Source organism: Gracilinanus agilis, chromosome 1 (assembly GCF_016433145.1).
Source record: "Gracilinanus agilis isolate LMUSP501 chromosome 1, AgileGrace, whole genome shotgun sequence".
In the NCBI taxonomy this organism is placed as follows: domain Eukaryota; kingdom Metazoa; phylum Chordata; class Mammalia; order Didelphimorphia; family Didelphidae; genus Gracilinanus; species Gracilinanus agilis.
The window spans coordinates 405292593-405304349 of record NC_058130.1 but is presented as its reverse complement, the minus strand read 5'-3'; the positions used below and the strand labels follow the sequence as shown (position 1 = coordinate 405304349).

The following is an 11757-nucleotide window of genomic DNA, read 5'->3' as shown; positions in this document are numbered from 1 at the left end:
TCATTTCACACAGGCACTGGGGGGTGTCTAACCTAGAGGATGGAAGACTTGGGGAGACAGAACAAATGTCTAAGTATCTGTAGGGCACACTATTTTTATTAAAAATGTGTAGGGCACGCTTCTGAAAAGAGATCCCCAAACCCAGGATCATAGCCACCCCACAAGACTTCTAATCTTCACAGGAGCTGAGGAGAGGTGATTTAGGGGAAACAACACACCTAATATAGCCAGACAATGTGGGTTGGAGCTCCTGCTTTGTTATTAACTCCTTGAGTAACCTTGAACAAATTAATCTGTGCCTGATTTCAAATCTGCCAAATGGACATAGCACTTGGGACAGTCTACCTCATGAGATGGGTGTGAAATAAAAAAAGCACTTTTGGGAGCAGCTAGGTGACTCAGTGGCTTGTCCTAGAGATGGGAGGTCCTGGGTTCAAATGTGACCTCAGATGTTTCATAGCTGTGTGACCCTGGGCAAGTCACTTAACCCCTATTACCTAGCCGTTACCATCATTCTGCCTTGGAACCAATACATAGTATAAATCCTGAGATAGAAGGTGAGGGTTTTTATTTTATTCTATTTGTTTGTTTAACTTTTTAAAACCCTCACCTTCTGTCTTGGAGCCAATACTGTGTATTGGCTCCAAGGCAGAAGAGTGGTAAGGGCTAGGCAATGGGGGTTAAGTGACTTGCCCAGGGTCACACAGCTGGGAAGTGTCTGAGGTCAGATTTGAACCTAGGACCTCCTGTCTCTAGGCCTGGCTGTCAATCCACTGAGCTACCCAGCTGCCCCCAGGTGAGTTATTTATTATGGTAACCATCATCTTTTCCTACCTCCAGTCTTATAAATGCTGCTTCTACCAAGCATTCCTTCTCCCAGTGGTAGTGGATTGAATGTCAGCTGTGGAGGCTCACATACCACCCGGGCTTGACAGTGGCGTGGGCAGGTCATCTTAACCTCTGACCTATGCAATGGGGAAGCTGTCCTAGGGATCAAAGAAGCAGCATGGCACAATGGAGAGCGTTTGCTTTGGCACTGAAGGGCCTGGACCCTCATTCTGACTTTATTAGTGACCCCAAGTGTTCTTTGCATAGGGCACTTCAATAAGGAGGGGAGGAATCTAGGTGATCTCCAAGGTTCTTCCAGCTTTCCACCCAATGATCCACGAACCTCTAGTCACTGCAGGCTGCTTCCATACAGACTTTCTAGTGGCTTCACCCAGATTCACTCCTCTCCTCTTTTATCCTTTCTGCTTCCGTTCAATACTTGAACAATTATGGGCTAGTTTCTATAACCATAGCTGTGTAGATGTTCAAGCCATCATTTGTGTCTTTGGAGATATTTGGTCAATTCAAGGGAAAGGATTTTGTGTCTTCAGTGTACTGAAATGCTGTGGCCTTCTTTCTGAACACTCACAGTTTTTTTTTGTTGTTGTTGTTTTTTTGCTAGCACAAACGGGTTGTGGAATGATACTCTTATTATTTAATCAAAGCAGATCTCATGTGTTTGTTAGTGTATCGGTGATTTTTTAATAACCCTTGCCTTCCACCAGAAAACCAATACTATATATTGGTTCTAAGGCAGAAGAGCAGGAAAGACTAGATAATGGGGATTAGGTGATTTGTCCAGGGTCACGGTGCCAGGAGATATCTGAGGCCAAATTTGAACCCAGGACCTCGTCTCCAGACATAGTTCTCTGTCCATTGAGCCACCTTGCCGTCCCCGTATCAGTGATTCTTGAGTTGGGAAAAATACCACAAAATATCTGTTCATCTGTGGTACTTTCTTAAATGCTTAGCATACTGATTTCTTTTCCCCTTCTGAACACCAAAAAGTCTATACCTCACAGCTGATACTTAGCACAGATGCGAGTTGTGTATATGTCCTATCTTCCCAGTTACACTCCAAGCTAGTGATGGCAAACCTTTTAGAGATGAAGTGCCAGGTTCTGCCCCCACTGTCCCATCCCACTTACCCTAGAGAGGGGAGGAAGCACTCCCATTGGCGGAGAGGTGGAGGGGAGCAGCTCTCTGCCTTTCTAGTAATGAAGCGGGGGTGGGTAGGGAGGGAAGGTGGTACACATGCCCACAGATGGCGCTCTGCGTGCCATAGGTTCACCATCACTGCTCTGAGCTCTTGGAAGGGAGACCATTCTTTGTGCCTTTGCCCATAGCAGGTACTTAACAAATACTTGTAGGATTACAGATTTGAGCTAGAAGTGACCTTAGATCTCTAGATCATGTAGGCCAACTCATGAAGGGCAGCAAGGTGGCATCTTCTAGAGCTCAAATCTGGCCTTGGATACTTCCTTGGCTGTGTGACCCTGGGTGAGTCACTTAACTTTATTGACCTCAGTTTCCTCATCAAACGAGCTGGAGAAGGAAACAGCAAACTGCTCCAGTATCTCTGCCAAGAAAACCCCAAATGGGGTCACAAAGAATTGCACATGACTTAATGGAGGCCCAGAGAGGTTAAGTAATTTGCCAAAGGTGACAAATGTAATAAGCCAGAGGTGGAGATGTGAATTCCTATCTTCTGACTCCAGAGGGAGCACCTTCCACCATATCCTGCTGCCTCTCCATCTTTTGGGTTTTCTCACCCTCCGGTCCCAGTGCAGCAGATGGCTGGGGAAGACCAATACAGCATGAAGCGAACTTTGAAGTATTCAGAATTAAATTTGATCTTAATTAAAATGATCTGAAGGGTCCCAACAGCTTCATTCAAGCCCTCAGACTGTAACCTTCTGGGGGCAACACGGCTTAGTCTGGGAAAGCCTACCAAAGGGAAGGAACTGGGGGCACTTCGCCCAAGGAAGTCCTGTTTTCAAAGGTCCGAGAGATCAGACTTGTTTTACCTCAGAAAGCAGGACTAAGGGTAAGGGTTAGGCTTGATGGAGACCAAATTCTTTCCCATCAGGTCTGGTAAAGGGTGCTGGGTTCCCCTTTGCTACGGTTCTGCAAGTACAGGCCAGATGACTCTTCCTGGTAAAGGGAGAGCTTCTTGTTTAGGCCTGGGCGAGGCTGCATGAGCTCAGAAGGTTCTTTTCTACTCAGATTCTGTCAAGGCAGCAGGGGGGCCATGTGAAATGTTTAAATGGCTCACAAAGAGGGCGGACCAAGATGGTGGCTTAATGCCTCTTGGGCTCCTCTAAAATGGCTCACAACTTTTGCTATGCAAAGCAGAGCCCTATGATACCCTATGCAAACAGATGTGAATATTCAAGTAGGGTTTGTTGCTACAGGCAGCACCAGTACTGTTAGTAAATTAAGTTCAGTGCTGAGATTAGGAATAATTCTATTGTAGCTGCCCAAGGATTTTAAGATTTGTACAATATTGGTCCAATGCTGAAATCAAACAATGGAATCAAAGTTACTGACCATACATTTTTAAAATTTTATTTTAATTCAATATTATGTTCATTTCGAAACTGTCCATCACTCTTATAAGAAGGCAAAAAAAGTAAAAGCCAATAGTCACATAAAACAAATTCCTCTATTAGTTGTGTCAAAAAAAAAAAAGAAAAGAAAAGAAAAGAAAAAAGGGGGGAAAAAAAGTACTTCCATCTGTGCAGACATCTTTAAGGACCTTGACCCATCTTCAGTCTCCCAGGGGAGGAGACAGAAAAAAAATTCCCAGAATGCACAAAAAGAGTTCTGAGGAAATTCAAAAGCCTTGCTAGGTAGAATGTGAACGTCATTTTAAAAAATGAAACAAAGTGGCCTCCTTATATATACTTCCTATTACTTTTCCTCTACCTTTTTTGTCCTTTAAAATCCTTACCTTTTGTCTTAGAATTAATAGTATTGGTTTAGGGCAGAAAAGCTGTATAGGCAACTGGGGTTAAGTGACTTGCCTAGGGTCACATAGCTAGGAAGTGTCTGAGACCTCCCATTTCCAGGCCTGCTACTCTATCCACAGAGCCACTGTAGCTGCCCCAACCATATGACTTAATCAGGGCTTCTTGCAACCATCCAATCCATGCCTTCACCCTTCTCTGAACACATGTAGTTCTTTGTTGTCCATACTGCAAAATTGATCCCGTATGCTGGCTTGCTGTGCTCTCATTATTTCATGTTAGTTTTGTCTCCCCATCCTGGAGAGCAGGATACTTTCCCGTATTCCCTAAAGTACAGAGCTGGACCTTTAACAGGTATTCGGCTACTTATTTAGGGTTAAAAGGCGAGGCAGAAAGAACCATGTTCTTACAGGCAAAGAGCCAAAGTAGCAAATGGCAGGAACCCAGCTCTGCTCAAATGAGCCTAAAAACAGTTGTGACAGTTAGAACCCTCCTGCCAGAAAGACTAAAACTTGGTCATTTTTATTCTTAGAGAAGTTTTTTCCCCCTACTGAAATAGGAATAAGTGACCTGTAAGGTATATTCTAAACAAGATCCTCCCCACCCCATAACTATAGGTAGTCCTGTTGTACATGTGTACACGCGCCCACACACATTCTCTCTCTCTCCCTCTCTTCACTCCTCCCGCCTTTCTCTCCTTTTTTGTCTCTGTGTCTTTCCCTCTCCTCCTTTTTCAATCTCTCTCTCTCTCTCTCTCTCAGCCAGATTGGTGGTTTAAAAAAACATGGAGGAAGATCTAGGCAGCCCTGATTTTGGTCTGTGTTCTAGAGTACACTTTTTGAACTCGGCCTTTCTGTGATCTGTGACAGTCGAGCAGAGTTTGGTGGCCTGTGGAAAAGTACCAAGAGGAGGGATGACTGCTTGGACACAGCCTCGTCTAAAGCCACAGTCACTGAAGCACCAAAATGCACAGCTCATTAACACCAATGAGTTTCAATAAGGTGAATGCTACGATGATGTACAATTACATTCTAATAATTTAATGCCCAAGAGCCCTCCCTGTACAACAATTGCAAAGGACCAGGAATATCACAGTATGCAAATGTGCTAGGGAAATCATTACCAACCTAGGCCCCTTCATTTTGGTGGATTTAACATGAGAAGAATGATCCATGCTAAATGACGGAGATTTCATTTTACAGCTGTACTAACCAAGTACATAAAAGCTTGAATATGTCCCAGTAGCTTCTAAAAGATTTTTCCCATAGTGTTAGAAGGAAAAATAATGAAATCTTACAAATGTACAGTTAATAGGACCCTGGTGGACAGTAACTTCAAAAATGCATGGTCTATAAGACATTAAAGGCTTGATTTTAGTTTCTGCACTGTTCCTGTTAATAACAATGTCTAATTAAAACATCTGTAAAATACTGATAGTTTTAATTTTACATAAAATTTCCAAAACAACTGTTACACAGTATAATAGGTATCTGCAATGAATAGGTTATTAATGGTAATATTATTTTAAATTAAAATCAGGCTCTAAATTTAAATTAGTCATTTCTGGCTAATGAAGAGAAAAAAAAAGTCACCCGTGATGGGAATAATACAGCAGATAATCTAGTTTTCATGATTCGTTAAAGCAAATTCACTTGACTGCTTGGTCTAGGGGATAATTCATTTTATTTCCTACATGTTCCATTTGCTTCAAATATCTGATGGATTTCACAGCTGCAATCAATACTAAAACTATAGGAGGATGCACCTTTCAATGCATTGCTTTACAATTTAAAAAACCGATTCAACTTTATTCACACTCTGAATACTGCCCCTTCCCACAGTAAGTTAAAAAAAACCACTCTTCCCTGTGGCAGATTTTCTCTCCTAGGGCTGCCTAACCTGATGAATATTTTAAAAGGAATGGCACAAAATTTCAGCATTTTGTTTCTTAACATGTTTACAAAGTAAAACTGGAGGGATTAGTGAAGTTCAATGCCTTTTCCTCTAATTTAATGTACACCAAAGGAGGATTACAATGAGATTGTGACCATTTCCATATATTCTGACCCAAAGAGTTTACAGAGATGTGTTCTGGGAAATAAATTGTTACATTTCACGTTGGCATCCTCTCTTATAGTAAAAGACGTAAAATGTGTTCCACAGCTTCTGGGAAATTATCACAGACTAAGTGAGGAGGTGGAGTAATTTTCCCTTCGTCGTCCTTTCGATATTTCCCTGAAATGAAAGTAAACAGAGCAAACAAAAACAGTTGCTTTGGGATGTTAAATTAATCTTGGTTTTAGAGCACCTGGGTCATCATAGAATCTTTTCCCCAGAAGGGAACTATCTCCAACAGAAGGGGGTAGTTAAAAAAAAAAAAAAGCCTCACATTCATCCTTCTCAGCGCCACTGAACTGGGCCAAATGACAAAGGCAGGGCACTGCCTAATGGCTGAGGTTTCTTTTAAATTTCTGCAACAGCCAAAACCATTCCCTCCACCCCCCGACTCCTTTAATTTAATGAAAAGACAAGAATGATAATTAAATGAATACTTTAAAATTAGGATTGATTAAAGTCACAATCATAGTTTCTTCCTTAGTGAAAATGGAAATCATTTGGTAACATTTACCCCTCAAGGTTGTTGGATGAAAGTCTGTATATAAAATACCAAGTAAATGGGAACTGTTCTAGATCTTCTGTGTCCTACCTGTTCTCACTTCCCTCTCTGTCTTTAGTTCCCTCACAACTTGCCCCTTTCCACAATTCCTTGTTCTTTTAGAATTAACAGTCTAAGATGGCATGCATGAGTGAAAAAGCAATCTGAAGCTACACGAAGAGCCAGAAAATCCAGAAATGAGAAGACCACAACGGGGCTGTATCCTACGTGGTCAGACTACATTTGGAGTATTTAGGATGTTTAGGTTAGTAAAGACAATGAGAAACTGGAAAGAGTCCAGAGGTGACAATCAGGCTGTGAAGGTCTCTGAGTTCATGCCATATGATGTTAGACCCTTAATGGTCATTGCTGCTCTCTGCGAGGGGGATGGGCTACTTTGAGCAGTGCTGGATTTTCTCTCACTGGAAGTCTTCAAGCAAAGGCTAGAAAGCACTTGTTGAGAAGGTGTAAAAAGAATCCCTTTTTTCAGGTATAGTCTGATCTAAATGATCACTGAGGTCCCCTATGATTCTTTTTTTTTAATCCTTACTTTCTGTCTTAGTAATAGCTCTAAGATAGAAGGGCAAATGGAGTTAAGTAACTTGCCCAGGAAGTGTGGGAAGCCAAAGCTGAACCCAGGTCCTCCTGACTCCAAGCTTGACCCTCTAGAGATCTTACTGTATTACCTACCTTTCCTGTCCCCTACAATCCTTAAGATTCTGTTAAGATTCTGTGACAAATCTTCATGTGCAAGAGTTAATTTTTTTGATCTAAAACTGAAATCTTTCACAGTATTTAGTTTTTCTATTGGCAACCCTTTGGATTCTTCTGTAAAAAGCCACAGATAATGGAATTATGTGGCCAACTGAGGGTTTCACTTATGGAGTCTGGCCAGTGAAGGTCTTACAGAGTCATTTTTGGCACCCTCAATTACAGAATCATGGGATACCAGGATCATAGAGTTAGAGCTGGAAGGGCGAGTCTCAAAGGAGTTTTACTTTTTTGCATTTTTACATTTTACTTTCTCTCCCTAGATAAAAGTTACAAAAGAGACAGAGGGAGCAAGAATGTCATGGCTGCAAGGCTAGGTATAATCCTGATTGACAAACAAGATAAGATAGAGTAATCTTGGCAAGGAGGACCCTAGAGAAGATCCAGGCCTGTTAGGTATCTTAAGTTAGGAATCTGCAAGTGTATCTTAAGAGTCCTGAAAGCAGAGCACACACAGGTACTACATTCTTCTCAATCCTGGGCAGGAGAGTGATTTTGAATATTGGAGTGTGGCTGCAATGGTCTGAAAGTCAAACATTATCTCAGATGAAACTCATTTCATTCACATTGGAGCCAATGGGGCTTCCCTGGGGTGTCATTCCTAGACTCTATTTGAAAGCTCAAGGACCTGGATATTTTAAATGTTCTTTCATTTGAACAGTCTTATTATGTGGTCTCTATCACTCCATGTAACTAAGCAAACAGTACATCTACCCTCTAGGATGGCTGTGGAGACATAAATCCAAAGCCTGGGTTGATGATGATTCTTGGACAGATATTCTGGCTATTTTCTTCAACATGTACTAAATTCAAGGATCCTCAATACAATATGATACAACACAATTCACTAAACCTTATCCACTGCCTATTTTTTCTTTATCCACAAATGACTTTTGGTCAGTCTTGTTCTATATATATAAGACAACTGTACTTGGGAAACCAAATACATGCTATACCTTGGTCTCAGGCATCTGAATTCCTATTTTTTCTCAAAGTTTCCTTTATTAATTATAAATAGGCCAAAAGGCAAAAAGAGAAAAATGCTTATATTAGGAATTTGAATATTACATATTCAATTATTTAAATGGCCAGCTGCCAAATCGGATGACTTTACCTTCTCACTATATAGATAGTAAGGAATTAAAGGAATGAGTATGTTGTCACTATATATTACAAAACAATGTAACCAGTGGTGAACTGATCTAATCACCCCGAGATGGCATTCTAGGTGTCCAGAAAGCAAATATACTGAATTCTGAATGCAAACAAGTGAATGCAGATCTCACAGTCATCATTAAAATGAAGGTCCTAATGCTATAGAGAACCTAAGAGGTAAACATAGGCCCTCTCCCTATAGGCTTTTGTCCATTGGGAATTCTAGGCATTTTACTTCTAACTGGATGCAAAAGGAAAATTAAGGCCTCCAGAGGGCTTTGGCATTTTTGGGGGATCCAATGTTTTTTGTTCTATAGTACTGCCTAGGAGGGCAAGCAGAAGTCAAGGATACATACCTGTTTTCACCAAGATACCTAGCATGCCAATACTCTGAGCTCCACCAATATCATCTCTACAGTCCTGGGAAAATAATATAGAATTAATATAGTCACCAGTCAACACACCAGTGTCTACTTACAAAAAGTCAAAGTAGAAAAATAATGCACACTCTACCAACTAGTACAAAGATGAGTATGGCTACTTATTTCTAAGCAGCTACAAGTGAAATGAGGGGTGACTGACAGTTCATGTACAGTAACTACTATAATTTCATCATCTTACACAAAAAGGAAGTGAGAGAGATGTGTGGCAAAGCAGTCTAACAGTTAATATTCTGAAAGGAGAACTGTGACTTGCTTGTAGGAGGAAATGTTTAAGGATTGGAGTTGACATGATAGTAACAAAATTGTTTTCTAAGGCACAGAGGACATTTACTGAACATAAATGTTCTCTACTTTCAGAAGTATATGCCATTTTCCACATTAAGGCATAAAATGGAAAAAAACAGCATTCCTCCCAAATTTCCAGCTCCTAAAATTATTAATCCAAAACAATGGTCTACACCAGTGATTCCCAAAGTGGGTGCCACCGCCCCCTGGTGGGTGCTGCAGTGATCCAGGGAGGTGGTGATGGCCACAGGTGCATTTGGGGGTGGTGAATAACTGTAAGGGGGCGGTGATAGGATGTGACAGGGGGCGCTAAGTAATATTTTTTCTGGAAAGGGGGCAGTAGGCCAAAAAAGCTTGGGAACCACTGGTCTACACTGATTATGTTAGGTTTTGAAGGCAGATGTTCTAATATCCAGCCTTGAGATTCACATTCTATGAGAGGACAGAGATTCTCCATAGATGCTTTTTCCCTGAATATTAAATACTAAAACACAGGATAGATTTGCTTTTTAAGGGTAGTTTAAATGTAGTACAATTCTGGAGATGGGAATAGTAGAAAAGGAAGGCTTCTAAAAGAGTCATCAGGTTATATGATTCTACAACTCAATAATGGATAGTAGAATTCAGAAAATGGAGGGTTGGGAATTAAGAAAGTGGGAATGAATATCCTAACTCTTTAAGTGGCTTTGGAAAGAAATTTTACTTAAATCCAATTATAGGGAGTCAAAGTAATATAGAAAACAAATAGTTGGGGCAGTTAGGTGGCTCAGTGGATTGAGAGTCAGGCCCAGCGGTGGGAGGTCCTGGGTTCAAATCTGACATGACACATCCTAGCTATGTGACCCTGGGCAAGTCACTTAACCCCCCCCAACCCCCCCCCCCAATGCCTATCCCTTACTACCCTTCTACCTTGGAACCAATACACAATATTGATTCTAAGATGGAAGGTAAAGGTTTAAAAAATAAAATAAAAATAAAATCCTATTTAAAAAAAAACCAAATAGTGTGCAGGATTTGGGTATCTGTTTTGCCATTAATTACCTATGTGAGATTGGGCAAGGAACTTAAAAACTTGGTTTCCCTTCCTGTAATATATAGGACTGGAGGGAGATTGGAAGGGGTAGAACAGGTAAGCTCTAAAGCTTTTTATAATTCAAAACTGGACTGTCCTCAGTTACCACCAACATAGCAAGGTCTGATAAAGGTATTAGCCCACACAAAAGAACATTACTTTAAAAAAACTTGGATTTAAATTCTGTATCTATCATCTCGACAATGAAGGCAGTATCACATGCCTTACCTACTTCATAAGTTATTATGAGCACAAAATGAGAGCAAGTGTTGTAGAAATACTTTGTAAACTGTAAAGCACTATGCAAATGTCAGTTATAGGATGTTTTATGCAGAAATAAAATCAATTTCTCAATTCAAGGATCCATTATTTTGCCTCTTTGCAATGCAATTCAAAATTCTTAGTAGAGGGTCTTTGAAAACTGCTATGGCTGAAAAATCCTATCACTTGGTAGCCAAACTTCTGGTGATGATGAGTTTCTCTGAATTTATGGAGGCCGATACTTTGACAGCAAATAGTTTGACAGTAACCTGCCAACTAGAGCTTGTGCTCCGTTGGCCTCCCTCAAAGGTTTCCTATGAGGCTCACTGAGGAAATGTAGATAAAGCACTTTGTAAAGCATTAAATATTAGACAAATATTCGCTGTTATTCTTACTATTAAAAACCTGGGATCCCTTTAATAAGAAGCTTTTGAGTTTTAAAAATAGATTCACATAGCAGGGCAGCCCAGTGGACTGAGAGTTAGGTCTGGGGTCAAATCTGGCCTCAGACATTTCCTCACTGTGGGACCCTGGGTGAGTCACTTAATCCCCATTTGCCTAGCTCTTACTAACTATTCTATCTTGGAATCAATATACAATATTGAGTCTAAGATGAAAAGTAAGGTTAAAAAAACCCACCAAGATTTACATAATCTGTATTCATCAGAAAAGTGCAAGACATTTAAATGATTTAACAGCTGTTATAAACTTTTTATACATATAGATCCTTTAGCTTTTTAAAAAGAAATCTTTTTTGGATATAGGTCTAGTAGTGGTATCATTGGGTCAAAGGGTATATGTAGTTAGTAACTTTGGGACACATTTCCAAACTGTTTTCCAGAATGGCTGAACTAATTCACAGCTTCAATAATGCATTAAGGTGGCTATTTTCCCACAGCTCCTCCAACACTTGCTGTTTTCCTCTTATTAATTTTGACAATCTGATGAGTGTCAGGAGGAGCCTCAAAGTTGCTTCAATGTGCATTTCTCTAATTATTATTAGTGACCTGTAACATTTTTTCGTGACTTTTGATAGCCTGAATTTCTTCCTTAGAAAACTCCATTTATATCTTTTGAGCATCTGTCAACTGGAAATCAAGGTTTCTAATAATGGCTAATATTTATGAAACATGTGAAGGCTTATAACAAAGCACTTTAAAAATATAGATGTATATTAAATATAAGTATATACACAGAGACAGTTATATATAGGTGTGCTTGACCATCCTCTTTGGAATAATGAGAAACCTTTGAAACTTGGGTTCTGAAAACTACCTGTCAACAAGACAAAAAAAAAAAAAACTACTTTGGGCCAAC

At 40.3% G+C, this 11757-nt stretch overlaps 1 protein-coding gene across 1 annotated transcript in view; it reads right to left on the bottom strand.

Moving 5' to 3' along the window:
• Nucleotides 1-4817: 4817 nt before the first annotated feature.
• Nucleotides 4818-11757, bottom strand: part of HDHD2 (haloacid dehalogenase like hydrolase domain containing 2) — a 55836-nt gene continuing 48896 nt past the window's right edge. Inside the window, exons 6-7 of the mRNA XM_044664851.1 lie at nt 8736-8799; nt 4818-6032 (exon numbers count right to left, since the gene is read on the bottom strand). Coding sequence (XP_044520786.1) covers nt 5929-6032; nt 8736-8799 — 168 coding nt within the window. The 3' untranslated portion in view covers nt 4818-5928. The remainder of the gene's footprint in view (nt 6033-8735; nt 8800-11757) is intronic.